Here is a 27,695-nt window from a genome sequence, read left to right on the forward strand (position 1 = left end):
AAAAAGCGCACTGACCTACTCCGTCGAGCGGAGCCAATGATTCAATCTCATACAAATCCCGCATGGACTCGGGCTCCCGAAACGGGCTAGTGCCCTGCCGAGCGAGGGGCCGAACAGCCGAAGCAGCCAATCAGCAATGAAGGATTTCCATCTCTTCCGGGTTTGTCAGCCAGGTGGGGATTCTTATCATCACGTGTACGATAAGGCACAGCGGAGTCATCTTCCTTCTGCTGAATCTACTCTTCTCATCCTGATCACTATTCCTCTAGGCCTTGGATGGTAGTGCTGGAGTTTGAGTGAGTGTGTCGACAGCATGTCTCCAGAAAGGTCTCCCACAGAGACTTCCCCATTGCTGGGGCCTCAAAGCAACGGCAATGCTGGTCAGCCTCCCTCGACCGGGGCAATCCCCAGGGATCCCGAGTCCGCAACACAGTCCGATGCACAAAACAAGGATGCCGCTGAGAACAAAAACAAGCTCGCATACATTGTCCCTGCGGTCTCACTTGGGGTATGACCTTGTATGTCCCTATGGCCTCTGTGTTGGAAAATACTGAAAGTTATGACTAGATTTTCTTGTCGGCAGCCGACCAGACGATTATCATGGCCAGTTACGGTCAAATTGGGAGTGATCTCCAAGCGCTCAATTTGACCAGTTGGATCGCGACGTCATATTTCTTGACTCTCACATCTTTTCAACCTCTATACGGTAAATTGAGCGATATCTTCGGCCGGAAGGCCTGTTTGTTGTCGGCGTATGCCATCTTCGGCACGGGCTGTTTGTTCTGCGGTCTGGCACAGAACATTCATCATCTGATTGCTGCTCGTGTATGCTCGTTTGAAAGAACTTCATCTCGACTACGCTTACATTGTCTTAGGTTTTCCAAGGTATTGGAGGCGGTGGCATGACTACCGTGGTCAGCATTCTCATGAGCGATCTTGTTCCCCTCCGAGATCGGGGAGTGTGGCAGGGAGTCGTCAACATCATCTACGCAAGTGGATCAGGAATCGGCGCACCCCTAGGTACGGAAGAGTTTTACTGTTGATATAAGGGCCAACCCAACTGACTCATTTTTTGTCTAGGTGGAGTCTTAGCCGATTATGTCGGTTGGCGATGGTATGTGCTTCATTTCCTCATCTAGCGCGACGATTGCGCGATCACTAACCCCCAAATTAGGGCCTTTATTGCTCAGGTTCCACTTTGCATAATTGCTTTCATCGCTGTGTCTATCATGCTAGATCTGCCTTCGCAGGAAGACACTCACTGGAAGACTAAACTCCAGCGCATTGACTTCCCCGGCGCGATCGTCCTCGTTGGGGCGGTTTTCAGCTTTCTGCTTGGTCTTGATCGAGGCAGTAATGTATCGTGGTCTCTGCCTATCACCATTATTTCTCTGAGCGTATCGGCGGTTCTCTTTGTGCTCTTCCTCGTGATTGAGATCTACTACGCCCGGGAGCCCTTCGCCCCCGGGCACATTATCTTTGACCGCACATTCTTTGCCGCCTACTGCTGTAACTTCTTCAGTTTCGGCGGCATTATCGCGTGTCTGTTTTACATCCCGCTGTATTTCCAGGCCGTCGATGGCGTCTCGGCCACTGCTTCTGGATTACGGCTCCTGCCGAGTATCCTTACTGGAGTTTCTGGTTCGCTATTTGCTGGGTTCTTGATGAAATGGACTGGGAAGTTTTATTGGCTTACCGTGACTGCGTATGCGTTTCTGACTTTGGGAGTGACACTGATCTTCCTGTTCTCAGGAGGAGTTGTCGAGAACCTCGTTGCTATGATTATAGGAACAATGGTTCAATCCTTTGGTAATGGCATCGGTGTCACAACCACTCTGATCAGTCTGAGTAGGTCGCCCTTTCAGTATGCAGGTCTCCGCATCTTCTAACCGGTCCTGCAGTATCCAACTCGACACCCGAGGATCAGGCAGTGGTCACTGCCTGTTCGTACCTGTTCCGATCTCTGGGATCAGTGATTGGGCTGTCCCTGTCCTCCACAGTGGTACAGCAAGTCCTGCGCAGCCGACTGAGATACGCCTTGCGCGACAGCGAAGACATCGATCGTATTGTCGAGGGCGTGCGTCAGAGTCTCGATTTCATCAAGACTCTTGACCCGGCCGTTGCAAAGGTTGTTCGCAGCTGTTACGGATGGGCAACGAACACGGGGTTTTCTCTCTTGATTGGCATCGTGTTCTTTGCCTTCGTCAGCAGCTTCTTCATTCGTGAGAAGAAACTAAGTCGATGAGTTATAGTTATTTGAAGGGGTTGTGTAAACTTGCTAACACAGGTTTATACCATGCATTAAAATGCTTCGAGTATACTGCACATAAAAGCAACAGAGACAAAAGCAACAGAAAAGAGTATATACAATTTCGATTTCGAGGATTAGCGTCTTGCTCTGCATCTGGCTATAGATGTGTTTTCCCGAGATATACCAAGTGACTGGATTTTTATTTGCGATGCATTTAGTCAATTGAATAAAAGTATTGTGACATGTTCTGCCATCTGGTCGTAGAGGATACATCGTAGAGAGATAGTCGAGTCGACGATCAGCGCGGCGAGAAGGCGGTCGAGCCGGAGCCCGGCCGCCTTCCTCTTGCGGGAGAGAATAATGACAGCTTCAGCTTCTCCCATCTCTGACACCACCCCTCCTTCCCAAGGGCCTTCTTTTTCATAATTAGCGAGCCTCCGAATTCCCTGCCTCGCGAGTCCTACATGAGAGTTCGATAATAAGAATGAGCTCTGTTCCCTAGTTGGCGCACAACCTTGGACTGCCATGTCGGAATCTCACTCTCAGCCGGACTTATCACGATATCGCCCGGTCCTCTACCTGCTCACGGGGGTTGTAGCCGCATACGCTCTGGTCTATGTGAACAATCAGCTTTTGTCATCTTCATCGTCGCAGTCATCTCTTCGCCGCCGGAGAGCCGTTCGCCGCTCGAGACGCAATGAGCCCGAACAACCCGCGGCCGTCGAAACGCCCTCCTCCCGGGCGATTGCCCATCTGGAACAACTGGAACGTCAAAATGGGGTCTATGGCACATTCCGCATAGAAACTGAAGATGGACGTCGTGTGGAAAGCGGACTGCTCCCGTCGCTACTGGCAACACGGGACCAGCTGATGGAGGAAGTCGGGGTCCCTGAAGCGCATGCCGAGCGGATGCGCGAAATGATGGAAGACACATTCTTGGAGTCCTTTCTGGCGCTGGACTTCCCACCGACACATACGTTGACTGACGGAACTCCGGAGCGGGAATACTTGACCGAGCAGCTGCAACAGCGAGGGATCTCGCGCGCCGGTATCGAGCGGGCATTGACCCGGTTTAACGAGGACAGCAATTACGGAGAGGAACTGCGACGGCGTCGGCAGAATGGCGAGCGAGTCACATTATCCACGTCGACCTTCCCGGATGAATCGTCGCCGGCGATAAACATGGATGGCGGCGAGACGGTGGTCGATGATCAGAGCGTTTTTTCGTGGCGCGACGGCAACAACGAGACTTCACCGACACGCGAGGGCCAGAACTTGCTCAATCTACTGTACCACATTGCGGAGGACCAGGCCCGGAGGGATGGGTATATCCACAGAGGGGTGACGTGTAACAGCTGCGGAGCCATGCCCATCCAAGGCATTCGGTATCGCTGCGCGAACTGCATCGACTACGACCTCTGCGAGACATGTGAGGCCATGCAAGTACATATTAAGACCCATCTATTCTACAAGGTGCGCATTCCAGCACCGTTCTTGGGGAACCCGCGGCAGTCCCAGCCCGTCTGGTACCCCGGCAAGCCATCCATGCTCCCGCGCAGCCTGCCTCGTTCTCTGGCAAAGCGTCTGATGAAGGAGACCAGCCTGGAAAACACGGAACTGGATGCACTCTGGGACCAGTTTCGTTGCCTCGCAAATCATGAATGGATCGATGATCCAAACAAACTCTGCATGGCGATCGACCGCAAGACATTTGACCGGTGTTTTGTTCCGAACACCTCGATCCGCCCTCCCCCACCTAGTCTCATCTATGACCGGATGTTTGCATTTTACGATACCAATGGCGATGGCCTTATTGGCTTTGAAGAATTCCTCACAGGTCTCGCCAGTCTTAATAACAAGAGTATTGATGAACGGATGCGCCGCGTTTTCCGTGGCTACGATATCGATGGCGACGGTTACGTCGAAAGAAAGGATTTCTTGCGGGTTTTCCGTGCCTACTACACCCTCAGCCGAGAGCTGACCCGGGACATGGTCGCAGGGATGGAAGATGACTTCCTGGAAGGCGGCGCTCGAGACGTCGTGCTAGGTATGCAGCCCATCAGTTCCGCGTTCCCTGGCAACATCCCCTCGGGCGAAGCGTCTCGAACTGGAGAAGGAAAGCGTATGAACTTGGAAGGGGATATGGATATTGTCGACAGCGAGGGCGTGCTACGACCGGATGGCACGGACACCGGGAATCGCCACTCTGTCGTCGGGGACTCTGCCGTTCGAAACAGGTTCGGCAACGTGCGCCCGTTGTTTCCGTCTGTACGGCTATCGACGCCTACTGGGCCCCGCGCCGCGGTGAGAAGGAGTGAAACTTTCGATCATGGTGATGATGGCAGTTCCGACGATGCGTCCAGCTCGTCCGTGGCCACGGACCGCTGGCCTCCCGCTGAGCACATCCTTGAAGAAGATGTGGTCCGAGCTCTTGGGGCGCCTGTTCCCCTCGAAGAAGTCACCGACCCGGTCGACAGAGCTCGCATCGACACGGCCGTGTACAACCGGATGTACGATGATGACCAGCGACAAGTGAACGATGTCCGCCGGCACGGCATCGATGAGCGGTGGCGACGACGAGCGTTCTATACCGACGAAGAAGACGGGGCAGCGGCTCCAGAGGGCTACGAAACCGACCCGGATGCCGAACGATTGTCTGACGAGGAGGCGCTCGATGATCATTTTGAATCTCACCCACCGTCCCCGCGATCTCGATCATCATCCAAAGTCCGCTTCCAGGACGATCTTACAGACGACTACGATGTGAGATCCAATCCGTCCACGTCCTCACGGAGCATATTGGTTGGTGAGAGGTGGGGAGGGTTCGAAGTTCCCGAGGTCGAAAAGGATGTAGGAAAGGAGATCCTCTACCAAGTCACCCAGCAAGGCTTCAACGAGTTACTGGATATTCTCTTCAAACCCAAGGAAGACCTGCTCATGGAAGCATACAACACCCGCGTGGAGCGCAAGTTCTGGGCCCGAGAGATCGAGCTCGCCGCGCAGCGTCCTGAAAATCAATTTGACCAGATGTTGAAGCGGGAAGAGAAGCAGAAGGTGGACGAGGAGATCAAGGAAACCGAAGACGATGAGAAGAATCCATTCAGCGACCGACCACTGGAGGAGCTCCTCGACCGTGCGGGATATTCGATCCGCAGCCCCCCTCTCCAGCCTCTGCGAGACAGCCCCATCTTCGCTCCCCGGTCCCCCGAGTTGCGACTACCGGATGACGACGTACGACCGACAGACCTCGCCCAGCCTGACGAGGTGGAAGAAGGAGAGGACGACGACGACGACGACGACGACGAAGAGGATGCAGAGAGCGAGGACGCCGATCGACTTGTGGTCTCGAACCCGCTCGAGATGCAAGCCAACGAATTGGCGATTCCCCCAGCTACCCTCCCACCAGGCTCTTTGACAATGGAAGGTAGACAACCTGCCGTCGTGGACACGGATTTCGATCCTACGCTGCCGCACCACCGTCCGAACGAGGACACTCTGCATGCCTATGACTCGGGCTCCTACTCATCCTCGGTGCACACCATCTTTGACGACGCTCAGCAGCACAACCTTCCCCCCGAGCTGCGCTTCCCACCCCAGGGCCCGACCTCTTTCTTCGGAACCTCGTCAGCACCTGCTTCTCTGGCCGCGTTCTCGCCCGAAGCCGAGGCCACTGCGCCTAAACACTCTCCCTCGCCCATCCATCCCCTCCCACCCACTGCCAGTCCATCACCTCCCCACCGAACCGGACCTACGCAACCCCCCTCCCAACTGACACTGTCCCGGTGGGCGTACCTGAACTATATCGAGCGCCAAGCGCACCTGCGCGGCGGCAGCGGTGCCAAACTGAACTTTGATGAGTTCTCGCGGCGCATGGGAGCCGATCGAGGTCGTCGGTTAGCCTTTGTCGCCAGCTGGATCGAAATGGCCAGCTTTTAATTAACTGGGTATGGTGCCTCCTGGTTTGACTGATCTTTCTGGAAGAACTTGGGGATATTTGTACAGTAATACTTAGTTAATATCGAATAAGGGAGATTGATATTCATAAATCAAAACAAAGTTTATGTTTCGTGCACCCACGTCATATGGTATCGCTTGTTCTGGGCTTTTGAGCGGACCTGGAGTAGGTCAAGCAGTGTGCATGGACTTTTCGAAGCAAGGACCTTCCCTCGTATCGTTATATGATGTTTTATGCCGAAAGAAGATATCCACATTCTATTTTATATCAATTTACAAAGCCATACATTTAGACGCCCAAATCCACATACCTCGATGGGTGGTTTATAGTATCTAATCAAAGATATCGTAACGAGGAAAAAGGAAAAGAAAAGAAAAGAATAAAAGGACAAGTTTGATTGAGATACCTTCATCGCCAACCAAGCCAATTAATCCCAGTATTTAATCAACCCATCCAACCCACCCGTCACCAGCTTACTAGTTTCTTGAGGATGCCAATCCAAACAAGTCGTCGCACCGCCCTCCTTACCACCGGCCATGATCTTATGATACATCTTGCCGGTCTTCCAGTCCCAGAAGCAGACGTAGCCGCCGCTGTCGCCGGAGGAGATGAACTGGCCATCGGGCGAGATCTTGAGATCGATGGCGTAGCCAGCGTTGTTGTGGCCCCGGAAGCTCTTTTTGCGGTTCTGTCGGAACTTGTCGGTCGCGCCGTACACGACGATCTGGTTGTCGCCGGACTGGAAGGCGACGTATTTGCCGTTCGGGTGCGGGGTGGCGCGCGTGAGCGCGAACATGTACGGCTCGGCGATGAATTTGATTGGCACCGGAATGCCGTATTCCCAGGCGCGTAGGGACTTGTCGTCCGAGGTGGAGATGAAGCGTCGGTTTTCGTCGACGAAGGTGATGGTGTTGATGGCTGCCAGGTGGTGGTCGTATTCTTGAACCAGTTCGCCCGAGCGCGTGTCGAATTGCACGATCTTCTTGTCGGACATACCGGCCAGGAACTCGTGCGAGAGGTCGGGGTTGGGGTTGAAGCGGACGACGTGCGGCGTCTTGCCCGTCGAGAAGCGGCCCAGGCATTTCCCGTACTCGGTGTCCCAGAGCTTGATCTGGCGGTCGTAGGAGGCCGTGAGGAAGGTCTTCCCTGACGGGTGGAAGTCGGTGTCGGTGATGGCCTTGCTGTGGCCCGAGAAGGTGCGCAGCAGTTCGCGCTGGTGGTACGCGTCCCAGAGCTTGGCCTTGCCGTCCGCCGCGGCCGACAAGAGCAGGTGACCGGAGTTGGGGATGAACCGCAGCGACGTGATGGCCTTGGTGTGGGACTTCCAGGTGTGGATGAGTTTCTTGGGCACGTAGTTTTTGATGCTGCCCACGTCCTTCTTCAGATCGATATCCAGGTCCTGCGGGACGTGCATATACGTGCGGCCCATGTAGTCGAACTGCTCGGTGCCGTGGAACTCGGTCGTTTCCACCCGGGAGGAATCGTTCTGGTAATCCGTCGCCTCCTTGCTCATGGCGGGCATCTTCGACGGCGCGATCTCCTCCACGTATTCTTCGTCGCTGGCGAGTTCCTGGTCCGCCAGTGCGACCTCCTCGTCGTACACGTGGTCATCATCCTGATATTTCGCCCACGGTCCGAGATATGCGCCCGCACCCTCGACAATGCTCGGATCTCCCTTTCTCTGTCGCTTCGCTCGTAGCGCGGCCGACGTCTCCTTGGACGGTTTCATCTGAATGACATCCCGACCGCCAAACTGTGCGGCCTGGTCGAGATTGCCGACAAACTGCTCGGGGAGCGTCGGGTTGCGCGAGTACCCTAGACTCTGGAACGTGCGATGTTGCGCCGCGAAGGTGGCCTCGCTAATGGCGGCCTCCTCGGCGAATCCCGTCGGTACGTTTTTACGCTTGAGGCCGTTGGCAGGCCCGTCGGGTTTGAAAGGGTTGGAGGGACCTTGCGTAGGCCGCGCGAGGTCATCGTAGGTTGCGTTGTAGGTGAGGGCCGTTGACGAGGTGTTAGCCAGCATCATCTGCAGGTGCGCCTGGTCCTGTAAGATTGTTAGATACCGGTGAACATTAAAGGTCGATTGGGCAAGGAAAATGCAAATGTCAAGGGAAGTGTGAGCTAGGAAAAGCTGGAGGGACCAAACCTCTGTGTTCACTTCTGGAGCAGCGACAATCTTGGTCGCCGAGGGGGCAACACCCTGGATCTGGGGTGTCGAATCATCATCACTGGAATCGTAACCGGCACCTAGTAACGAAGCCATGGTGGATGGGGGGATATCGGGGAGAATTGAGGAAGAGAGTTGGAAGGGAAGGAAGAAGAATACAAGTCCGGCAATTTTACGGGCGGCGACACCGCCCCGTTGCGAAGATCCCGCAGTTTCACACCAGAACTAGATAATGTCTACCCCATGAGACCGATTCCAGTTTACTCATGAAATACTGTCATTCGAGTCTACATTTCTATCTTATGGTCACTGCACATCGAGGGTATCGTACGCTCATCGTTTGTCACACCGCTAGAGGTATATACAGCACACATTAAGACATCAACATGAAATAGAACAGATCAATCAAACAGGGACACGCAATAAACATCCATGCCACGCCATCGTGAATAATGTCGTGTTTCAATCTCCAGCAATCATCATTAGTATCCCAAACCAAAAAAGGCGCAATCTCCAACATGCCGTTCCAGTTGCTCCTATTGCTACATACTCCGGCCAGTCCACGCGGCCCCAACGATCGATCTACGGGAGAAGCTCCCATTGCTGAGATGGCCACAGTGGTAGACGGTTACGGAGTCTCAAAAAGCCAGATGGAACCGTTGTCGAATCCTTTCTCTTCCCCCACGACAGGATCGACCTGCAGCACATCACGCGACACGTCCGCCGGGACGCCCACCGCGCATCGTATGTCCCGTCTCGCCGCGAAGTCAGTGGGATTCGTCGCGGATCAGGGCGACGATCATGCTGTACAGGTAGAAGAAGAACATCAGCAGGTGGAAACCCAGTTTGATGAAGGATTCCTGTGCAACAGGTTAGCGAGCCGTTCCCTGTCGGTATGACGTAAACCCGGGTGCAGACTGACCTTCTTGTGCACATTCAGCTTGCGGAAGATCTCGGTCGCATCCAGCAAGTGCTGGTTATCGTAGATCCTACCCGACACACGTCTGGTTAGCCAACTATCCATCACCCGCAGGGAGGTCGGGGTGTCCGTCGAACAAAACGTACTTCTTGGCGTTGAAGGCCAACAGAGGCAGGTTCAGCACGATCGCCAGCCAGTAGCCATTGATCACGAAGAGGAAGGTCAGAAATCCATGAACGGCGGCTTCGGGCACAATGTAGGCGTTGAGACGGTTGCAGAGGTCGATAGGGTTGATGTAATCGCTGTGGTTGGGAGGACCGGGTTAGCTTAGCTCGCTAACTTATCACTCCGGCGCAATCGAGTGCCAGTGGCCGATTGCGGCGCAAAAACACGCGGCCACAGAATGCCAGGATTTAGAAGAGGCGGAATGCAGGGGGAACTTACCATTCAAGATCGCTGTACATAATAGTGAAGAACACTTGCAAGAACAGGTTGACGGCGTTGATCAACACCGCCAACAGGTAGAGCCACGCTTCACCGGACATGGTGGGAAGAAAAATTGTAAACTCGGAGGGATGTATTGGGAAACTGATAGAGGAAGAGGAGAAAATGAAGGAAGATACCCAAGGAGCAGGGAGACGGGAACAAGGAGAGCAAAGCTCGGAAACGGAGAAAGAGAGGGAGAAAGATGGAGAGAGGAGAGGGAGAGGAAGCGAGAGAGCGAGAGAAGCAGAAGAGGAGCAGCAAAGTTGGTGTGAATCCCAAGGCGGTGAGAGCCGCGGCGAAGATGTCACGATCTTCCACCCCTCGACCACTTCACGTGGTGCACACTACTCTGTAGTAGTAGTATACCTTCTGGACTACGGACTACGGACTACAGGCAGGATATAGAAAGACATGGAAAGCGATCGAATGTCCAGACACTGTGTAGGTTGTGTAGACACCGATCGGAGCCCTCGAGGTCGATCCGCCCCCCAGCCACCGCAGCGGGACAGGCTACTATGGGGGAGAGAAGCTAATGACTAGTTATTCCTGGGTGGCGGGTTTGATCGGTCGTTTTCCTGGTCACTCAGTACAGCATAAGCAGATGGATTCCGCAGATGCTTCTGCTGTGGATGGAATTCGATCCGCGATGAAACGATGACGTGTGCACGTGCTCTCCGCACCAACACATTCCTGAGGCATCCCAAGTGACATCTCGATCTTGTCATTAATTGCATTACCAAAACACACATTATTGGGTGGCATTCGCACAGCTGTTACCGTCAGGGAACTTGGCAAATGTTATGCGAGAAAATGACAAACAAACAAAAACATAATAATAGCACAAAGGTCCTTGGGACGGCGTATATACACTACATTTGGCGATCCAATTCATTCACCGCTTCTCGACCAACAACAGATGCATAGCAGCGTAGGCAATCACAATAAACGCCCCCGAGATGATGGCCAGTCCGATCACGTCCGTCCACAAGGCGAGCGTGTCGAATCCGAATGCGCTCAGAATAGAGGCTCCTGGAACTTCGATGTCTAGTCCGTACTTATGATCGATGAGGGTCAGGAATGTAACCTCGTTGACAATCAGAGCCTCGAAGCCGTAATGGAAGATGGACAGCTGAAGGATCATTAGCATTTTCGTATCGAAAAAAGAAAGGAATGAAGGAATGAATGAAGGAAAGGGGCGGGGTCAGAGAACGTACCGTTTGCAGCCACAGAGCAGACTTGGGAATTGCATCGTGATTAAGCAGCAGGCCGGCAAATAGCAGACTGAAAAGCATCACCAAGCTGCCGATCAAATTGGCCACTCCGCCGTCGCGGCAAACGATGCCAATGAAGAGACAGATGTTAGCCGCCGCCAGGTTGAAAAGCACCAGGACCAAGAGGAATCGGAAGAATTCGGGCCACGCCGGGATCAACCCAGTCATGGGATACACAATGATGCCCATGATGATGGGAGGGAGGATTCGCAGGGGCACAATGTCAAAGACCACCTTGGAGGCGAAATACGTGATCGGGTGGTAATAACCGTTGGCTCGCTCGCGCACAAAGAGCAGGCGTTCCGTAGAAAAGACCGTCAGGCTGGTGAGTGTGCTGAATCCGAACAGCGCCAGGATAAAGAAGAAGAGACCTAGTCGGTTCTGGAAGCCCTTGATGTCGTCCGTCAAACCGTAGAAAAGGTACCCACATAGCACGGCCAAGAGGATTGAAATTGCGTAGTGCGTGAGCATCAACATCGGGTTACGATATAAGTTGCGCCAGGTCCTTTGCGAAAGAATGAGAAACTGTCGGAATAGACCGACCCGGGCATAGTTCTTCGGCACTCCAGTAGGGCGGTCGGACAGTATGTCAGAATTGGCCGATCCGTTCGCTGCGCGTGCATTTTGAACTGCGGCGACGATCTCGTCGTGAACGGAACGGGCGACATCCGACGTCGTATAATTGGCAACGAGGATGTCCAGGTCGGTTTGGCCGGGAGCCGCCGGCGGCAGCTGATCCGGATCGTCGAGAATCTGTGGAGGAACGTTGCCAGGCTGACGCGAAAGACGTAGCCACTGCTGTGTATTCTCCGCGCCGTCATCAATCGGTGCGTCCTCCTCATCTGTCTTCGGCGTAGGGGGCGTCTCCATATCCTTCTTCCGGGAATAGAGCTGTTTGTCCTGGCGTTGCTTGAGCGAGACCCGTCGCTTACTCTTGGGTCGGCGACTGGCATCCACAGTGCTGCTAGAGTTGTCCTCAATGCTCGCATTCGACGCACTGGCGACAGACTTGACGGCTCTCAGGCTACTCGAAGCGGTCTTGGGAGGATCAGTACGAACATCCAACAGAGGCGACTCGATTTCCTCGTGATGGGACCGAGTAACACTCGCATGCATGGTCATGTCGACGAGATAATCCGCAATGTTGAAGCCTGGGGGACAAGAGTATCCGGAATTATCGAAATATCGCTGACAGGTTGAGAAGGGGCCGGAATACACAGTCTTGCCTTGCGCCAAAAGAACAAGGCGGTCGAAGAGAGCGACAATATTCGATCGGGGTTGGTGAATGGTGAAGATGACCGTCCGGTTGTAGGTCTTCGCCAAAGTCACCAAGCATTCAACCACGTTGAAAGCGTTGTAAGCGTCCTATCGAGTCATGTTAGTGGGCTGACTCGACGAGGGTTTAAGAACAAACTTACAAGTCCGCTGGTCGGCTCATCGAGGAACAGGATGCTGGGACTAGTGACCAGTTCGCAAGCAATTCCAACCCGACGCTTCTCGCCACCGGAGATACCACGACCTTTGCCCTCCTCAGACCCAATAAGCTGGTCTTTGATGTGGAAGATTCCAAGCTGCTTTTCAACCTCGAATACCCGCTGCTCTTTGGCTGCGCGGCCCATGTCCCTCGGCAAACGCAGGAGCGCGCTGGTCAGGATGGTCTCGTGGACGGTTAGAGTAGGAAGCATCGTATCCTCCTGATCCACAAATCCGATCATACCCTTGAAGTCGTTGTCATTGAGCTTTTCGCCGTTAACGTAAAAGTTGCCCTGAACAGCACCCCGCTTGTTCTTTCGTGCCAGGATGTCCAGAAACGTGGTTTTGCCAGCGCCCGACGCGCCCATAATGGCGGTGATCTGGCCCGGTTGCGAGGCACCCTGAATTCCAGAGAGAATCTCCTTTCCGTTCAGGTAGTATGAGACGTCATCCCAGTACAGAGCTGCCGGTCTGTGTTCCGCCAGAAGCTTGGCAGCCTCGTCATCCGAGTCGTCGGTAAGAGGAAGATGAATGCGTCCACGGTAAGACCGGCGTGACAAGTACCACACAGTCAAGATGACCGCAACAACGAAAAGCGCACATCCGGCGATGACACCCGCGATCAGCGGAGTGTTGATCTGCTTGACCGGGCGGGTATATCCTGGAACGTCGGTTCGGTACAAACATTCGCCGGCGTCGCAGTTCAGAGTGATGCTTTCGTCTCCGAAAACACTTTTGATCAGATCATTCATGGCTGGCTCCTGGAACTTGCTACCATCTTCCGGGCCTCCGCCTTCGGTTGACACGGTCGAAAAGGAAGCCGGACCTTGGATAGACTCCTTGAGGAAATCGCCAATGTCGATAGAGCCTTCCTCGCCGCAGAGCATGCGCCCGGGGATACATTTGCACTGGATGGTCTCGCATCGGTAATGGGTTTTGTTCTGGTTGTGGGTGGTTTCCAGGCCCCATTCACACTTGTCCAAGCCGCAGTAGAACGATTCCCTTTGATCCACCCAGAACTGGAAGTTACAAGTCTCGTCCTCTGCCTCACAAGAGAAAGTCACTTGAGGCTTTCGCTCCTTCAGCTGGTCAAGAATCTTGCGGTTCGTAACATCACACATCTGGAAGTTCTCCTTGACCGTGACACCTTGCTTGTAACAGACACCCCCTTCGCTTTCCGGCATCATTGCATTGCATGCATTATCCGTCTGACAGACGTTGCAGTTGATTCCACCCCAGCCATCCTCGCAGGAGCAATACTTGTCCTTCCGAGGAGCTCTTTGGTGGCCGTCTGCGAGCGAGCCGCAGACCGGTTGCGAACAATCATCACCGCCAAATCCCGGAGGACAAACACATTTTCCGGTAAATTTGTCACAAGGAGCAAATTGGTTGCACTGGAAAGCGTCTAGTTGGCAGTTGAAGCAGGGCGGACAGTCCTTAGGACGGTCGATGAAGGAGAGAAGCGGAGATTGGAGGTCAGCGGTATCGGTGTAGTTGCTCTGGGCCGCGGCGATCGATGCGGAGAACGAGAGCAATGTGGTCACTGAAACCCCAACTGATGCCTGTAAACGCATCGTGGACCGGCCAAAATAGTCGTGCGTTGAAAGGCAATCGCCAGTCTTATCGCTCGTCGGGCTACCTGGGAGAACGGAGCGGAGAGCGACCAATGCGGAGTAGCCCGATCACTGGAGGAACTGGTCGGGAGATTGCACGCCGCGAGATCTGAATGAAGACAGGCTCTAGAGTGGAGAGAGTATGTGTGATGAGTGATGGGAAAATAAGCCGAGTAGTATGAAAGGCAAATGACTTACCGGGGCAGGTAGGGGGGAAGGAAAGGAGCGGTGGATGGCGAAGTTGGCAGTTGGCAGTTGGCAGGGGACTGGAGACTGGAGAGGCTGATGGATGGTGAAACGGGGGCGATGACGATACCGCGGTGCCTGGCAGCCTGGGGCATCCCTCGGGGTCCCGCCGTCACCTGACCTGTCAGGGCCGGCCTGGGCTCCAGGCCTGAGGTGGTTCTCGACGTCGTCGTCTTCATACGTGGGTGCGTACGGAAACTGTCTCTGGTCTATCTCATCTCCTTCCTACGAAGTCGTCCTCTGTACGATCCTCTACAGAGTCCTGGCCCTGTCGATCGTTCCCCCTTCCTGTCCCCATATCTTCTATATCACATCACGTGACTCGTCCCTCATCTGCCCCTTGACAGTCCCCAGAAAACCCTCCACAATTAACAATCCCCAGAGAATCAGAAAAACTCCGCCCAAATACTGCAAACCCCAGCTTTCTAGCGCCATGGTCCAAGCCAAGGAATTCGCCGTAGAACAAGTACGTTGCCCCCGGTTCCACCTGTCTTTTTTATCTGTCTCCCCCGCACCGAGTCACATCTAACCCCGCGGTGTCAATTAAAGTGGATGGACAAGTATGAACTCCAGGCCAAATACAATGTCGCGGAGACCTGCTGTGCCTCTGTTTCCGTGAACGACCTCCAGGAAATCTCGGAAGACAAGTCTACAAGCCCATTGGATCTCTCCTCGAAGCTGACCTACGGTGCCATTCGCGGGTCCGAACGCCTTCGGAGCACTTTGGCCAACCTCTACTCCGTCAAAACGCCCACGCCACTGCCATTGGATAATGTCTTGATTACACCCGGCGCGATTCAGGCTAATTTCCTTCTGTTCTACTCCTTGATTGGTCCCGGGGATCATGTCATCTGCCACTACCCCACGTACCAGCAGCTCTATTCGGTCCCTGAGTCGCTTGGCGCAGAAGTGAGTCTATGGAAGTCCAAGGAGAAGGATGATTGGAAGCTGGATATCGATGAGCTGAAAGGACTCATCCGGCCCAACACTAAGTTAATCATTCTCAAGTATGCCTTCCCCGCCCGCCGTGTTTGGTGTCGTACCTAACGTTCCGTTAAACAGTAATCCCCAAAATCCGACCGGAGCCGTAATCCCTCAAGCCACACTAGAAGGGATTGTCAAGGTCGCGCGAAGCTCATCAATCTATATTCATGCCGACGAAGTATACCGCCCAGTTTTCCACTCCATTACCCCGATGGACCCGGACTTTCCGTCGTCTCTATTGTCTCTAGGTTATGAACGAGCAATCGTGACCGGATCGCTGTCGAAGGCATACAGTCTGGCTGGGATTCGGGTCGGATGGATTGCCTCGCGCGATCGGTCATTGATTGAAGCCTGCGCTGCTGCCCGACACTACACCACGATCTCCGTGAGCCAGGTGGACGACGCGATTGCCAGCTATGCCCTGGCACCCGCCTGCATCCACGGACTGTTAAGACGAAACATCGAATTGGCGAAGACAAATCTGGCGATTCTGGAGAAATTCATCGAGTCCCATCGGTGGGCATGTGAATGGGTCAAGCCGCGAGCGGGCACGACGGCATTTGTGCGCTTCAACAAGATGGGAAAGCCCGTAGACGACGTTGCCTTTTGCGAGACGCTGCTCCAGCAGACTGGGGTTATGTTCGTTCCGGGCAGCCTGTGCTTTGGCGAAGGGGAAGACTTTATAGGGTACGTCCGAATCGGGTTCGTGCAGGAGACCGAGGTGTTGGAGAAAGGGTTGGAGGCACTTGCATCGTTCATGGACGACGGATACGATGAGGTGCCGGTGGTGAAACGGAAATAGTTGGCCTCATCGCCGTAAACGCCATGGCGTCATCATCCACATGTGACGCCAAGAAGGGGTCATTCTTCTGCCAGATGAACACAATGACAACCCTCAGGGACAAGGTGGACGATTAAACTCCTGCAGGTGGGACCAGGGGGACACTAAGAACATGGAGAGTGTTATGAATCTGCTGGTGCCGAGCATAACTCGCTCTCTGCTTAACCGCATCCGAATATGCCGCGAGCGTTTGAAATAAACCGAGGCAACTCTTCCTTCATTTTCCACCCGCCGAACAGCCACCCTGCCTTTACCATTTGCTCTCTTCATGTTTCCCCTCATCTTCCGCTTCTCCTATTTATCTGTCTCGCTTTCCTCTTCCCCGTGAATTCCCCAGGGTGTTTGCCGTTGCTACGTTCCCTCCTGCCGATCCCTCGTTCTGACCCACTCCTTGGCACTCATTCCTTAAATTTCTCCGTCATACCACACTCTTGAACATCAGTGTTGTCGTTGTTCACCATGTTACCCATCTCTATTCCCGGTATGTCGCCATCATTAGGACCTCCAAACTGTATTCCGTGACATTAATTTTGGCCCACTAGACATTCCTCTCTCTCTTCTTACGCCCGCCGCCGCCACCACTTTCGCATACCTGAATGCCAAGTATGCGCTATTCTATGATGTCAAATTGATCGGTGGTTTGCTGAAGGGCATGGTCAAATCCCGCTTTGCTTTTCGCCAGGATAGCGTAAATCTATTCTACACATTAGAGCAACATGCGCTCGCCCCCGCTACAAGAGACTCCGAATTCATCGTCTACGACGGACGCTCGTGGACCTTCCACGAAACGTATGTGACGGCCCTGCGGTATGGTACCTGGCTGAAGAACGTTCACGGAGTCAAGCCGAAGGAAGTCGTGGCGATTGATTTCATGAACTCCTCGACGTTCGCGTTCTTAATGCTGGGCCTCTGGAGCATCGGTGCCGTACCCGCCCTGATCAACTATAACTTGGCGGGGAAGCCGTTGTCGCACTGCATCCAGGCCTCGACTGCTCGGCTGCTCATCGTTGACGAGGAAGTCCAGCCATCCTTCCCACCGGACCAGATGGAGATTTTAAATTCGCCCGGTTTCCGTCCAGGGAAGGGCTCGGTGGAGGTAGTCATCTTCACGCCCGAGGTGGAGGATCAAGTCCTTCAGACGGAAGCCACTCGGGACGACGACGAAGCTCGTGGTGGCGTAGCGCTGCGAGACATGGCGATGCTGATCTACACCAGCGGTACCACCGGTCTTCCCAAGCCAGCGATCGTCAGCTGGAGGAAGTGCTGGAGCGGAGGCGCCTTCGTGACGAACTGGCTTAGTCTGTCGAAGGGTGATCGATTGTTCACGGTAAGTGGAGCCTGCGTTTTTGCTCCGAAGCTGTGATGCCTGCCACTAACGCTAGCACAGTGCATGCCGCTCTACCACTCGTCGGCCTGCATATTAGGGCTCGTTACCTGCATGATGAGTGGCACCGCCATCATCATTGGCCGCAGATTTTCCGCCCGGAGCTTTTGGCGTGAGGCACGTGAGAACAACGCAACTATCGTCCAATATGTCGGCGAAACCCTTCGATATCTACTGGCCGTCCCTCCTTCAATCGATCGCATCACCGGGGAGGACCTCGACAAGAAGCACACGATCCGGGCGGCGTTCGGCAACGGCTTGCGACCCGACATTTGGAATCGCTTCAAAGAGCGATTCAACGTGCCCACCATCGCCGAGTTCTACGCGGCCACCGAAGGCACCTCCGGGTCCTGGAATCTTTCCTCCAACGATTTCACCACGGGAGCCATCGGGCGGAACGGTGGCTTGAGTTCGCTGATCCTCGGAGGTGGAATCGCGATCGTTGAAGTCGATCACGAATCCCAGCAGCCCTGGCGCGATCCCAACACCGGCCTCTGCAGGAAGGTTCCACGCGGCGATCCCGGCGAGCTCATGTGGGCGATCGATGCGCGCGACCCCGGCGACAAGTTCCAGGGCTACTTCGGCAACTCGAAGGCCACCGAAGGCAAGATCCTCTTCGACGTGCTCCGCAAAGGCGATGCCTATTTCCGTACCGGCGACATGGTCCGCTGGGACAAAGAAGGTCGATGGTACTTCAACGACCGTCTCGGGGACACGTTCCGCTGGAAGAGCGAGAACGTGTCCACCAGCGAAGTGGCCGAGATCCTAGGCGCCCATGCCGACGTGCACGAGGCCAACGTCTACGGCGTCGCCTTGCCCAACCACGACGGCCGCGCCGGCTGTGCTGCCGTTGTCATGGAGCAGCAGCTCCAGGCGACCGACCCCTCCATCCTGTCCTCGCCCAGTCCGACGACGCTCGAAAGCCTGGCCGCCCACGTCCTCCAAAACCTTCCCCGGTACGCAGCGCCGCTGTTCCTGCGCCTCACGCCGCAAATGCAGGCGACGGGGAATAACAAGCAGCAGAAACACGTACTGCGGACCGAAGGCGTGGATCCGTCCCTGGTCACGTCCTCCGACAAGCTCTACTGGCTCCAGGGGAACACCTATGTGCCTTTTGAGCGGAAGGACTGGGACCGGCTTCAGGCTGGGCAGGTGAAGCTGTAGATTCACCTGCTCTTTTCCCCAGTCTCGGATAGGTCACCGTTAATGTGCTTGTTTTACGTAAATTTCATGATTCCTATCTCACTTTATCTGCACCCGAGCTTTCGACTTTCCAGCTCCGCCCCCGACAATCTTTAGATACCCTGCCACTTTTGATCTTTCAATTTCTCTCTTATATTATCGATAGCCTAGCTGTATGTCTATATATTCTTTTTCTATCTCCGACTCGGCTTCGCCTTCAACAGATACACGAGTAAATCAGACATTTTATCTTGCGTCGCTCTTATGCATATCATACATATTCGTTCACGCCTAAACAGGACATTTCTCTCGCCATCGACATGGACCATAAAAACTCACCGTCCAGTCATTCGTAACTCGACCAACCGAAGACCCGGATAACACACGGCCGTCAATCCCAACGCAAGCCACATTCCAAGGTCACAGTCCCCGGAGAGCGATCTGGCTATCGGTCCGACGAAGTATGATTGCGACTGCATTGCACGTACGGTCAGTTTCTTCTTTCCAACCACAGCAAACGATTGTATGGATAGTGAGGAACAGCAAGAGAGGGTGCAGTTGAGAGGAAAGATAAGCAAAGAAATCGAAGAAAAAAAGACAAGGGAGACGTACCATCCCCAACACCGCGCCTACACAACCCACCACGAAACTCACCCCAGCCGCCAATCCCATCGGCAAACGGTGAACATCGTCCACAACGTCCCAATTATACGTCTTACCCCGACGGAAAACACACCCTTCCTCTACAACAATCACCAACCAGACCACAATCCAGTAGCTCATCAATGGCAGGAAATTCTCCATGATTTCGCGCAGGTAGTCGTGCGCTACGACCGCGCATGCCGTGTACACGATCACCTCGAGGGTGGTCAGTAGCGGGCGCGGGATGCGCGGTCCGTACCGGCCGAGCATCTGGAGATTCAGGCCCGCGGAGTAGGTGCAGGGAATATTGTTTGAGACCATGCCGAGAACGAGGATGACGGAGCAGAAGCGGCCGAAGCCATGGAGCGGGGAGAAGGAGGTTACGAGGAGGCTGCCCTGGGAGGTGAGCGAGGCGTCGAGCCAAGTGCTGTTAGTAGAGAGGCCGGTGGCGAGACCGATGCCTAATAACGTGGTCGTGACCATGGCGAGGCCCATGCCTGTGCTGACGGAGAGGAACATGCGCCATTGACTGGTGGCGGATGAGAAGTAGACGAAGTAGTCGGCGCTGGAGGGCGCCCAGGTGATGGCGGAGGCGAAGCAGAGGGAGAAGAAGGAGAGGCGGTTTGAGTTGCTGGTGGTGAGGGGCTTAGAGGAGACTGGGGACATGGTGGTGTTGAAGATGGGACCGGCACAGCCGACCATGACGAAGAGGATGGACAGCTGGACGATCCAGGCGTATCGCGTGTAGAAGTGGAAGAGGTGCATGCCGAAGGTTGCGATGAACCAGGTTAAGACGGCCACCACGATGATGCCAACGGGTGCTGCTGTATGGCCGTCGGACACGGCGAAGATGACCTGGCCTCCGAGGATGACGTTCACCATGCCGTAGCCCAGCATCGTGAGGACGTTCAATACGCAGCAGACCTTGCTGAGGTAGTAGCCTAAGAAGTATCGAGTCGCTACCTGACAGTATTATTAGCGATGGCTATAGGAATCGAATGCTCTGAGCTGGACAAATTCATACCAAGGTGCGGTGGCCACTCTTCGGACCCCATGTGCTCATGAAGCCTACTACCATACTTCCCAAGATTCCTCCAAGAGCAGCACACATGGCGGCATTACTCCAGTCGAGACTATACCGAGCGGGACCGTACAGTCCCACTATCACGTTGTTTGCAGTCAATGAAGAGTTCAGCCACAGCAGAAACATCCGATTGTAATCATCGGGCCGTGGAGGGTGCCGTTCATCCTCTCCGACTCGCTCAATTCCTCGCGTTTCCAACCCGAAGAGCCGAGTCAATGTATCCGCACATTTGCGGTACTTTGATAGCAGCACGATGGTCCCTTCGTGCGAGATTTCGACTGCTATCACTTTCGTCTTCGTCTCTTTAGATGGTGACTGCAAGTCAGAGCTTGGCTCTGAATCCGCCATTAAAGTGGTATGGTCAGTGTTCAAGTGGATAAGACAATATGTATAAGATCGACACGAGAGGATATATAGAGTAAAATAAGCTCGCGGGTCTCTCGTGTCTAGTACGTCATCAAGCCGTGAAACATTGCGTCTTCTCCTTTTTGCACGGAGACGTAACGTCGATCGACGCCATTATATACCTGCTGCCTCAAGGCGCCAAAAGCCCGGGAACTCGAGCGGGTCTGTCAAGACCTGGAATCCCAGAGAAGACCGCACATTCAGCCATAAAGCATACCAAGAGAAAGGACCGAAAAATGGATGCCTAAGCTGCAGTGGCATCAATTGTCAAAGAAGCCAATTGAGGTACATGCTCGTTCTGGGCCCGCGCCCTCTCTCTGCGGATTGTTGGCCGAGGTAGCCTAGAACTAGGGAAGCTGCATAATCGTTTGGGTTTCTGCAGATTCCCTTGCTCAGATGTTACGCTGCATGCAAGGAACTCCCGAAAATGCTGGGTCATGTGTTCGATGCTACAGTCACCCTGGAACTGCAGCACCAACGGCAAGGAAGCATACAGACTTTGGGGTAGCAGAAGACACATGCATTCTATGTGGTCGGCTGACTCAATTCAGTTTGAAAGTATTGGTCAAACGGTGTCATATCCCATTTTATCAAGGGGTTGCGTCTCTCACACCTGGCCAGACCAGACTGTTTATTCTTTCTTGACAGCCACATGAGGTCTGGGGCTGAAAGGCGCTCCCGGATAGGACATTCGACAGGTTTTGAACATGACCAAGTAAAATGGGAGCTGAACCAAATGCCCAGGAGAGTAGGGTTTATTGCATTAGCCGGTGCAAGCAAGTATATAGGCTTGGTCCAGAGTTTTTCAGCAAGGTCAACGCTTGGTTTGCGCCTGGTTTGCGCCTGGTTCTAGGCTGATGCATTTCGAGAAAGAGCAGCGTCAATGCATTTTCACAACCCTAATTTCAAAGATTTCGCCCGTTCAAAGCTGGGCTAGTTGCACGAGAACCTGTCAGAATGTGGCGATGTTGGATGCTTTCAAGCGTTTATTGAGTTTATTGTCTCAAAAGGACCTGTCATTAATTTGCTTGATTGAGACCAAAGATGACAAGTCATTCGATGGAAGTGATCAGTTCATAATCATTGAAGACGCCAAGGTTCAATATAAGGTTCAACAATAGTAGTGAATTATGAGAAATTGAATTTCAGGTATTCTGGTATATATTCATGCAGTGGGTTCGAGAACTGCTTATGCTGCTCTGATAGATAGAGTGTGGTGGGAGGGAATACTACTTAGCGGACCGGGGTCGAGTCATCAGATGAACATCTATGCAGACTCAGAATATTTGATCACGAAACCAGGAAGATGGATGATAGATGATGGAAGAAAGATGGGAAGAAAGAAGAAAGAGAAGAAGTAGATGAATCGATGCTGATTGGGCGGGCTTACCTCAGCCACGCTAGGCCCGAACGGGGCGGACATCGGCGATGGAAATTCTGCGGTTTTGCTTCGTCTTTGGCCGCTCATATCAACTCCCCAAAGGTCCAATCCGCCATCATGCTTCCCCGACTCCTCCGGCCGCAGAGCTCGCTGCGTGCGGCTTCCTCCTTCGTTCAGGTAAGACTTTTCGGCTCATTCAATAACCCGCTCAAGCCGTGGCTGTTCCTGACCTGAATTCGTTGCTAGAAACCTGTCTCCGCCCTCCCACGCTTCCAGTACCGCAGCTTCCACCGTGTTCCCAAATTGACGCACGATGACCACTTCAAGACCAGTGGCATCTCGGAATTCCTGTCTCCCGAGGCGGTCGATTTCGCCTGGACGCAATATCAGAGTCTCCTTGTCGACAAGCTGAACCTTTTGACGCAGGGTGAGTGGTCTCGTCCTCGCGTTTTCAAACCGGGAAAGACTAGAACAGCTATGTTCGATCGAGTTTTTACACGGGGGAATTGGAGATGAGGATTCAGTGGCTGATATCAACTGGCAGACACCCCTGATGCCGACGCGAAACCCGGAGAACTGCTGGTCAAGTACTCCCGCCGTCCGGAGATGGCCTCCGTTTTCAACTACGCCTCCATGGCCCACAACAACCACTTTTTCTTCAACACCCTGGTGAGTAACAAGCAGACCGAAACTCGACCATTCGGAGATCAACCTAACGCGTCGATTGTTCAAAGGCTCCCACCCACACCCAGATCCCCGAGAAGTTCGCCAAGGACATCATCGATACCTGCTCCTCGGTTGAGTCCCTGAAGCTCGACTTCCTGGCGACCGCCAACGCCATGTTCGGACCTGGATTCGTGTGGCTGGCCAAAAACCTCGAGCGGGAGGGCCTCATGCACATCTTCTGCACCTACAACGCCGGCTCGCCCTACCCGGCCGCTCACTCCCGACGACAGTCGGTCGACATGGCCACCCACTCGCCGGACGCTCCGCTGGGCAACCAATTCGCTGGCGCGATGGGCGCCCACTCGCAGAACCAGAAGAACCTGGCGCCCGGAGCCCTGGACGTCCAGCCCATCCTGTGTGTGAACACGTGGGAGCACGTCTGGATGATGGACTACGGAATCGGAGGTAAGGCCGAGTACCTCGAGCGGTGGTGGGATCGGATCAACTGGGAGGTTGTGTTGGATAACTACAACGCGGTCAGCTCGGTCCAGGGAGGTCGGCAGACGGCCAACTGGAACCGCAGCCTGAACATGCTGCACTCATGAGAACCCGGAAACAAGGAGCGGGGAGCATAAATCGATTTTTTCTATTATGTCTTGATAATTGTATTATATACTACCAACTTGCCTGGTTTTTCTCTTTTTCTGCTTATTATCATGTGTCTAAAAAAAATTCAATGTACAGCGAATGATCGCCCATAGAAAACCAAACAATATCAACCAAGGAAGAACTCTTTCTATTCTACACAGATCTAACATCTACTTGTTTATCTATACAAATGCTATTACTACAAGCCCTCAACCACAAGACCAGTAACTCAACTCAACCCAACGATCATGAATCACCACCGCTCCACCTCCCTTATCCTCTGCTCAAACGCATCAATCATCGCGGTCGCCATCTGATGCTCCACAGCCTTCATCATCGTCGCATGCAACTGACTCTTGAACTCAAACTCAATGCGCAACCGCACCGTCGTCCTCTCCGCTTCAGGAACCAACTCCCACTTCGTACTCAAATACTCAAAGATCCCCTCATTCGCACCGGGGAAGATGCCCCCGAGCAGGCCACCGGACGACTGACCCTGGCTCTGCGTGATCCCCTGCCCTCCTTGTGGTTGCCCATCCTTTGAATCCACCCCGAACTTCGCTCCGCTGCGCGCCTCCACTACCCACCGGCTCTCGTCGCAATCTACCTTCGACGTGAATGTCTCGCTGATCGGTCCGTATCCGACCGTCAGGAACGCGCGCGACGGGTACCCAGTTCCCGGGTCGCGGTGCGTGACCGTCGATGCCGACAGGAAGGGGAGGAAGTCGGCGTAGGATTCGACGGAGGAGATGACGCGGAAGAGGCTGGCGGGCGCGTAGGGGAGGGTGCGGGTGGCAGTGAGGACGCGGTCTTTGGGCTCGTTGTTGTTGGAGCCGCCCGAGGGGAGGAAAGAGGAGAGGAAGGGGCGGGTTTGTTGCGCTGGGGTTTGGGGTTTGGGTTGAGTTGCGAGGCGTGGTCGTGGTACTCGTAGGTTAGATGGGTTGGTGATGGTGATGGTTGAAGGACGAAGGCATTGCGAGCTGGTGCTGAGGTGGGATCGGGACTCAACGAACGAGTGGATGCGCCGGCTTAAGACGCGCGTTGTGGAGGGTTTCATTTTGGATGTGATGCTGGATTTGGTGGCGTAGCAGTGAGGAGGATGAAGGAGTGGCTTTTCTAGTATCCGTGGTTTTTTTTCCTCCCCGACTCCGACTCGGGTCCACGCGGGTCGTGCCGAGGATTGGATCTAAAGGCAGTAGAACTATAGAATTCATTTCACCTCGTTATAGAATGGCATTGATCTCATCTTTTCTGTTTACATCAAGACTACACATTTTCAAGCATTTTATCTATCTCCCCCGGGTCATTCCAGAAACTCAGTCCCCGGTCCTCTAGACCTTGTATCTGCTGGTCCCAAAGACCCTGTGAACCGGTTAGCATCAACAACGAGAACAAGATCTGAAAAGAGAACTCACCCAGTCAAGGTTTGTCGGTGCGTCAAGCATGTCTTCAATAACATCCAATGAAACTAAAGGCGGTTGCATGATGCTTGTTGCGTCGGCCATCGCGTCGGCGTCCAGACCAAGAGCATCAGGCGGATTCCGTATATCTTGCCAGCTTCCATATGGTGGAAGTTGAGCTGAGAGATTGTTAATGTCCTCTTCCTGAGATTTCAATTCTGAGAAGGAAGAGTTCTTACTGGATGTTGCTCCGGGAGTTGGCTCGCTTGCCATGCCGTGGAGCTGGGGTCCTCTTTGCAGAGAGAGAAGCTGGTTCTCCTTCTTTACCCTACGCAGCATCATTGTCAGAGCAGTGTGCGCCTTCTGTGCATCTGCTGACTGCTGCAGGGACTTTTCCAAGATGCTATGAGACATCTCGAGCGATGCGAGGAGGTCTTCTCGGCCCTTGATAACCACTGTGACATCGTTATTTGCATGGCTCAGTTGCGGCCCCGTGATTTGGTTGGAGGAGAGTTCCAAGCAGATGATCATCGCAGCGAGCAAGTAGTCCGCATATTGCAGAGAATTAGGAAACTGCCTGTCCCGATACAAGATCCCCCCGGGCTGGGTCTCGTGGTACAGATCTGCCTGGTGTCGAAGGATCTCCTTCGACGCACTCATGCAGGCCCATCGAGAGTACGCATACCGAAGATCGGTGTGAATTTCGCCTAAATACCTCCGATGCAACACGCATCGCGCCTTCTGGTAGAGTAGCTCTAAGGTATACCGTCGGAGGATCATCTCCGCCGGGTCGGCGATTGACTGGTCGAGGGGGCGCAATTTGAAAGCCGGTGTGATCATGTTGTGCGCTTCTTCGAGACGTCGGTCAATCTCGAGAGTCTGCTCGTAGGTGACTGGTTCTCGGGAATACGCCAGGTCGGAGATCTTCCCAAATACCGACATGATCCTCGATTTCACTCGAGTATACGATGTGGCCGTCACCTCGTTGTCCGGTTTGGGCGGCGGCAGCTGCTCCATATCCTCGTAGATGTCTTCATCCGAGAGGTTTCGTGGCGGTTCAACGTCGTGCTGCCAGTCTTGGATTGTTCGAGGCACGCCTACTTGAAACGAAATGAGGCTGTCCAGTTGACACAGAATCGACCATACCCGCCGTCTGAGTTCCCCCTCGAAAGGGGAAATACTGGGAAAGTGCTGTGGGTCTCGATGGTATCCCATGCGCATGGCCAATCTGATCGTGATCCCGAGCATGAATGAGACGCCCACCTGGGCGTCGTAGGTGCGGTAAAATTCTCCCATCGTACATGTAAACAGCGCTTCGACCTTGTAGCGCCCGGGCTTGGTATAGTTCGACTGAGCTAGACACTGCGCAGTTCGTTTGCGAAACGTAGCAAGTGTTTCCATCGGGCCTTCGAGAGGGCTAGGTAGCGGCTCTTGAAGACGCTGATGGATGGAAACCGACAAGGTTAGAATACCGTAGAGTAAACCGAGCCATGGTAATGAAACACTTTCTGGCTTTTGCCAGAATGCATTATACTAAACCATCGTTAGCTACGGAGCTGGCCAAGAGAACGTTTGAAGTACCTCTCTTTGAAAAGTGATGATATGAAAAACGACTGCGCATCATTCCGACTTGTAAGTTTCGTGCGTAATAGGCATAGTTTGCCTAGGCTTACCTATAAAAGGCTCCTTGCTAGTGAAGAACTGAGAGATCAGCCGGTCGGCTACTGGTCGCGATGGAATATCTGCGAGCAGCTCTTCCTTGCTTGCGGGCTTGTTCAGTCCAAACAGTAGAGTCGGCGAGGCCATATCAAAGGAGTCTTCTTCGTCCTCTTCGTCAGATTCATCGTCACTTCCTTGGAGATATTCTTTGACCCCGTTGATCTTTTCGCCCAGTCTCATTAGTACAGTATTCACATAAGGAGAGGGCTACATACTTCCTCAAGTATGGCACTCCAGTGCGCCCCGTCAATATAGCTCGTGCCCGTATCTTTGACAAGAAGCTTACTAGACGCACCACTAGGTGAGTTCTTCGTTTCCAAACTCTCATGCGACACGGGCGTCTCCAGCATGGCCTGGTTGCCATCCTGGGAACTACCGTTCTCCTGATCTACCAGGAGCTCAGCATCCTCTGAGCTATGATTATTTTCCTGTTTTTTCTTTTGCGTCAGAGACAGGATAAGGTTTTCCAAATGCTGTAAACGGTCTTGAACTTGAGTTGGACTCGTATGACCGCTCAACGCTCTCCCTCGAGGACCGCGCCCGATAAAGGTGCACGCATGGGGTTCGCCTCGTTTCTTGCAATTAGTGCAAGGGTGCGTCCGACAGCATTTCAACCTAGCGGGTTAGTTAGTGTTTGTCAACCGCACTTTAGGTGGCGTATGACTTACTTTCGGCTTCGGCATGCCGTGCACGACAACTGGACTCGGGTCCTCTTTTTCTCCTTGCTAGCAGCAGCCGAATCTCGAGATCGAATGTCAGACATAATTTGCGAGTTGACCATTTGAGAAGTAAGTAAATTTAGCAATTCAACAGATGCCAGGCTGGTGGAAAGAGATGGACGAGGCAGCGACATGACGGCAACGTATTCCTCCGGTTTTTGGGGGCTATCTCCGACACTAACCCCGATGTACTCCGTACAGTGTACAGCCAACAGCCAACATCCTTGGTGGTTGATCTTCTGTTGGATTACGAAGTACA

At 53.7% G+C, this 27,695-nt stretch overlaps 11 protein-coding genes across 11 annotated transcripts; 5 read left to right on the forward strand and 6 right to left on the reverse strand.

Annotated features, from left to right (window-relative positions):
* Positions 1–313: 313 nt before the first annotated feature.
* Positions 314–2,245, forward strand: KD926_010006 (putative MFS multidrug transporter; the record flags this gene model as incomplete). Its single annotated transcript, XM_053102509.1, has 6 exons — positions 314–508; positions 568–825; positions 876–1,020; positions 1,081–1,114; positions 1,175–1,848; positions 1,902–2,245. 6 exons carry the CDS (start codon positions 314–316, stop codon positions 2,243–2,245), a joined length of 1,650 nt encoding a protein of 549 aa, XP_052954003.1.
* Positions 2,246–2,776: 531 nt separating this feature from the next.
* KD926_010007 (EF hand domain protein) lies at positions 2,777–6,187 on the forward strand (the record flags this gene model as incomplete). Its single annotated transcript, XM_053102510.1, has 1 exon — positions 2,777–6,187. One exon carries the CDS (start codon positions 2,777–2,779, stop codon positions 6,185–6,187), a length of 3,411 nt encoding a protein of 1,136 aa, XP_052954004.1.
* Positions 6,188–6,633: 446 nt separating this feature from the next.
* Positions 6,634–8,469, reverse strand: KD926_010008 (WD40 repeat domain-containing protein; the record flags this gene model as incomplete). Its single annotated transcript, XM_053102511.1, has 1 exon — positions 6,634–8,469. The coding sequence occupies one exon, from the start codon at positions 8,467–8,469 to the stop codon at positions 6,634–6,636; it is 1,836 nt and encodes a 611-aa protein (XP_052954005.1).
* A 671-nt stretch (positions 8,470–9,140) lies between these two features.
* Positions 9,141–9,837, reverse strand: KD926_010009 (cornichon family protein; the record flags this gene model as incomplete). Its single annotated transcript, XM_053102512.1, has 4 exons — positions 9,141–9,233; positions 9,296–9,362; positions 9,439–9,594; positions 9,737–9,837. 4 exons carry the CDS (start codon positions 9,835–9,837, stop codon positions 9,141–9,143), a joined length of 417 nt encoding a protein of 138 aa, XP_052954006.1.
* Positions 9,838–10,670: 833 nt separating this feature from the next.
* KD926_010010 (putative ATP-dependent permease ADP1) lies at positions 10,671–14,560 on the reverse strand (the record flags this gene model as incomplete). Its single annotated transcript, XM_053102513.1, has 4 exons — positions 10,671–10,907; positions 10,993–12,414; positions 12,468–14,157; positions 14,334–14,560. 4 exons carry the CDS (start codon positions 14,558–14,560, stop codon positions 10,671–10,673), a joined length of 3,576 nt encoding a protein of 1,191 aa, XP_052954007.1.
* Positions 14,561–14,814: 254 nt separating this feature from the next.
* On the forward strand, positions 14,815–16,167 carry KD926_010011 (aspartate/tyrosine/aromatic aminotransferase; the record flags this gene model as incomplete). Its single annotated transcript, XM_053102514.1, has 3 exons — positions 14,815–14,847; positions 14,931–15,388; positions 15,444–16,167. The coding sequence occupies 3 exons, from the start codon at positions 14,815–14,817 to the stop codon at positions 16,165–16,167; spliced, it is 1,215 nt and encodes a 404-aa protein (XP_052954008.1).
* A 498-nt stretch (positions 16,168–16,665) lies between these two features.
* On the forward strand, positions 16,666–18,754 carry KD926_010012 (putative long-chain fatty acid transporter; the record flags this gene model as incomplete). The annotated part of the gene is made up of 3 exons (XM_053102517.1): positions 16,666–16,687; positions 16,749–17,533; positions 17,594–18,754. The coding sequence occupies 3 exons, from the start codon at positions 16,666–16,668 to the stop codon at positions 18,752–18,754; spliced, it is 1,968 nt and encodes a 655-aa protein (XP_052954009.1).
* A 353-nt stretch (positions 18,755–19,107) lies between these two features.
* Positions 19,108–20,846, reverse strand: KD926_010013 (putative purine-cytosine permease; the record flags this gene model as incomplete). Its single annotated transcript, XM_053102518.1, has 3 exons — positions 19,108–19,245; positions 19,385–20,377; positions 20,439–20,846. The coding sequence occupies 3 exons, from the start codon at positions 20,844–20,846 to the stop codon at positions 19,108–19,110; spliced, it is 1,539 nt and encodes a 512-aa protein (XP_052954010.1).
* A 1,555-nt stretch (positions 20,847–22,401) lies between these two features.
* sod4 (mitochondrial 37S ribosomal protein mS42) lies at positions 22,402–23,555 on the forward strand (the record flags this gene model as incomplete). The annotated part of the gene is made up of 4 exons (XM_053102519.1): positions 22,402–22,461; positions 22,531–22,711; positions 22,829–22,953; positions 23,019–23,555. 4 exons carry the CDS (start codon positions 22,402–22,404, stop codon positions 23,553–23,555), a joined length of 903 nt encoding a protein of 300 aa, XP_052954011.1.
* Positions 23,556–23,851: 296 nt separating this feature from the next.
* KD926_010015 (ubiquinone-binding COQ10-like protein) lies at positions 23,852–24,655 on the reverse strand (the record flags this gene model as incomplete). Its single annotated transcript, XM_053102520.1, has 1 exon — positions 23,852–24,655. The coding sequence occupies one exon, from the start codon at positions 24,653–24,655 to the stop codon at positions 23,852–23,854; it is 804 nt and encodes a 267-aa protein (XP_052954012.1).
* A 209-nt stretch (positions 24,656–24,864) lies between these two features.
* On the reverse strand, positions 24,865–27,498 carry KD926_010016 (putative C6 transcription factor; the record flags this gene model as incomplete). Its single annotated transcript, XM_053102521.1, has 6 exons — positions 24,865–24,960; positions 25,014–26,531; positions 26,580–26,611; positions 26,672–26,879; positions 26,933–27,332; positions 27,386–27,498. 6 exons carry the CDS (start codon positions 27,496–27,498, stop codon positions 24,865–24,867), a joined length of 2,367 nt encoding a protein of 788 aa, XP_052954013.1.
* Between the last annotated feature and the right edge of the window lie 197 nt (positions 27,499–27,695).

This window comes from Aspergillus affinis (genome assembly GCF_023601865.1).
Source record: "Aspergillus affinis strain CMG 70 chromosome Unknown NODE_75_length_177070_cov_86_291390, whole genome shotgun sequence".
NCBI classification, from domain to species: domain Eukaryota; kingdom Fungi; phylum Ascomycota; class Eurotiomycetes; order Eurotiales; family Aspergillaceae; genus Aspergillus; species Aspergillus affinis.